Raw genomic sequence first — 1,940 nt, 5'->3', positions numbered from 1 at the left:
GGGGACAGGTGTGAGGGGACAGGTGTGAGGGGGGACAGGTGTAAGAGAGAACGGGTGTGAGAGGACAGGTGTGAAGGGGGGACAGGTGTGAGGGGACAGGTGTGAGTGGGGACAGGTGTGAGTGGACATGCCCCTCTTCTTTTTCTCGGCCTCGTAGACTTCCCCTGGTCCTCGCTTCCCCTCTGAATTTGCCTGAGGTTCATAGCACGCTGATGTTACCCAGCGACATGTTTAAGAACCTGCAGCTGACCCTCGTCTCTGGACTTCTAGTCTTGGTTGGAAAAACCAAGAAAGGTCAAATTTATGCAGATCTTGGAGATCTTCCCTCGCTGTCTGCTGGAGCCTCTGTTGGACGAATGATTTCATATCATTTCTCTGATCACATCAGCATAAAACCAGCAAAACATTCTCAAACAACAGAAAATACACAGCACGAGGACGACGTCCATCTGTGATGTGTGAATGTCACCATGTAGCAAATGAGAGGCAGACAAATATCAGACACATGATGTTTGTATGTGAAACGCTCTCCATGAGCTGTCAGTCAAACAGGTAAAACATGCAGACACGTGCATTTGATCAGATCTGATCAGGATCTTGGGCGTGATTGGAAACGGCATCAGAAGCCAAGACTGCGTGCTGTGAGCTGGTTCTGTTTAAGAAACATGTGCTGCTCAGAAAGTGTGATCAAGTGTTTCACATCTTCTTTCAGGTAAAACTACAAACACGATGCAGCCGCCTCAGGAGCCTTGTCCCTCCATGACAGAACCTCCAGCCGAGAACTCGAGAGTCCACCAGAGTCCCGATGAAGCAGCTCTCTGCTGGAGCACAGACCTAGGTCACCTTCTAGAGGACGACGAGCAGGAGGAACATGATCCAGATCCACCTCAGGACCAGCCAGAGGTCCAGGAAGTAAAGCAGGGTGCAGCAGCTGATGACCAAGAGGCGGGAGGCCAGGAGCAGAAGGAGGACAGAGGTGAGAGGTCACGAACTGTTGTGTGAGGATAGCTGGACAGAAGCATCAGTTAAAACCAGGTTTAGGTTCTGAATGAACTCTGGTCATCATGTGACCACAGACGCTCGTACCTGACGCAATGCCAAAGCGCACCTGTCAGCAGAGAGAGCAGGCTGAGCAGCAGCCAGGTGAAGGTGTATCGGAGGCTCGTTTAAACACTACTTCTTTGAGGGAACCGCGGCGTCAGCGGGCATCGTTACAGCGCGAGTGACGGAGCACGACTGAAGGCGGAGTAGACAGAGAAGAAGCTATCGCCGAAGCTAGGAGCGCTCCTCCTAGAGGAGCTGCCTCGGACCATCGCAGCGGCGACCATCCAACGGAAACGCAGCAGAGCTGACGCTGTAATATAGCAGTGCAGCTACCTGGGACTTTGTCTCACTCTGGAAAACGTTTGCCAGCCTCGGGAGCGTGGGACAGCTGCAAGATGGTGGCTCTGCAGCGTGTTTGTGATGCGCGCTGAGCGCAGGACTGAGCCTGAGAAAGGAAACGCAGGGGCAAACAAGCAGAGGGCTGTGGTTTGTGGTCGGCATCGTCATTCTGCAGCCAGCAGCTCGCCTCTGTGCCGCTGCCTCACGCTGTGACCGGGACTGACAGATTATTGGGAACACGCCACGGCCGCTCGGCCTGCGTTACTCCCGCTGATCCCAATGAAGCTGCTGGTCTGTTTGGAGGCGGAGCTTCCCTCTGTGGTTTCTTCCCTCTGTCACAAGAACATGAGAACCTGAGAGGCTGCAGCAGTCAGTCAGAGTGCACCAATGCACCACAACAGGAAGTGATGGAGGTGTGATCACACCTCCACCTCTCTGCACATGTGAGAGCAGCTAATAGATCCTGTTTAAGATAACAGCACAGGAAATGCCCTTTAACCCTTCAGCACCCAGCAGACACACACACACACAGACACACACACACACAGACACACACA

The 1,940-nt window shown here is 53.3% G+C and overlaps 1 protein-coding gene across 4 annotated transcripts in view; it reads left to right on the top strand.

Annotated features, from left to right (window-relative positions):
* The window catches only part of LOC102196089 (ankyrin repeat domain-containing protein SOWAHC), a 44,386-nt gene that overhangs the window by 4,819 nt on the left and 37,627 nt on the right, over positions 1–1,940 (top strand). For all 4 annotated transcript variants that reach the window (XM_005745151.1, XM_013913855.1, XM_013913853.1 and 1 more), the window contains exon 2: positions 713–976. In XM_005745151.1, the coding sequence (XP_005745208.1) occupies positions 713–976 (264 nt within the window). The remainder of the gene's footprint in view (positions 1–712; positions 977–1,940) is intronic.

This window comes from Pundamilia nyererei, unplaced genomic scaffold, assembly GCF_000239375.1.
Source record: "Pundamilia nyererei isolate P.nyererei 1_Seehausen unplaced genomic scaffold, PunNye1.0 scaffold00154, whole genome shotgun sequence".
NCBI lineage: Eukaryota > Metazoa > Chordata > Actinopteri > Cichliformes > Cichlidae > Pundamilia > Pundamilia nyererei.
This window is presented reverse-complemented; position numbering and strand designations above follow the sequence as displayed.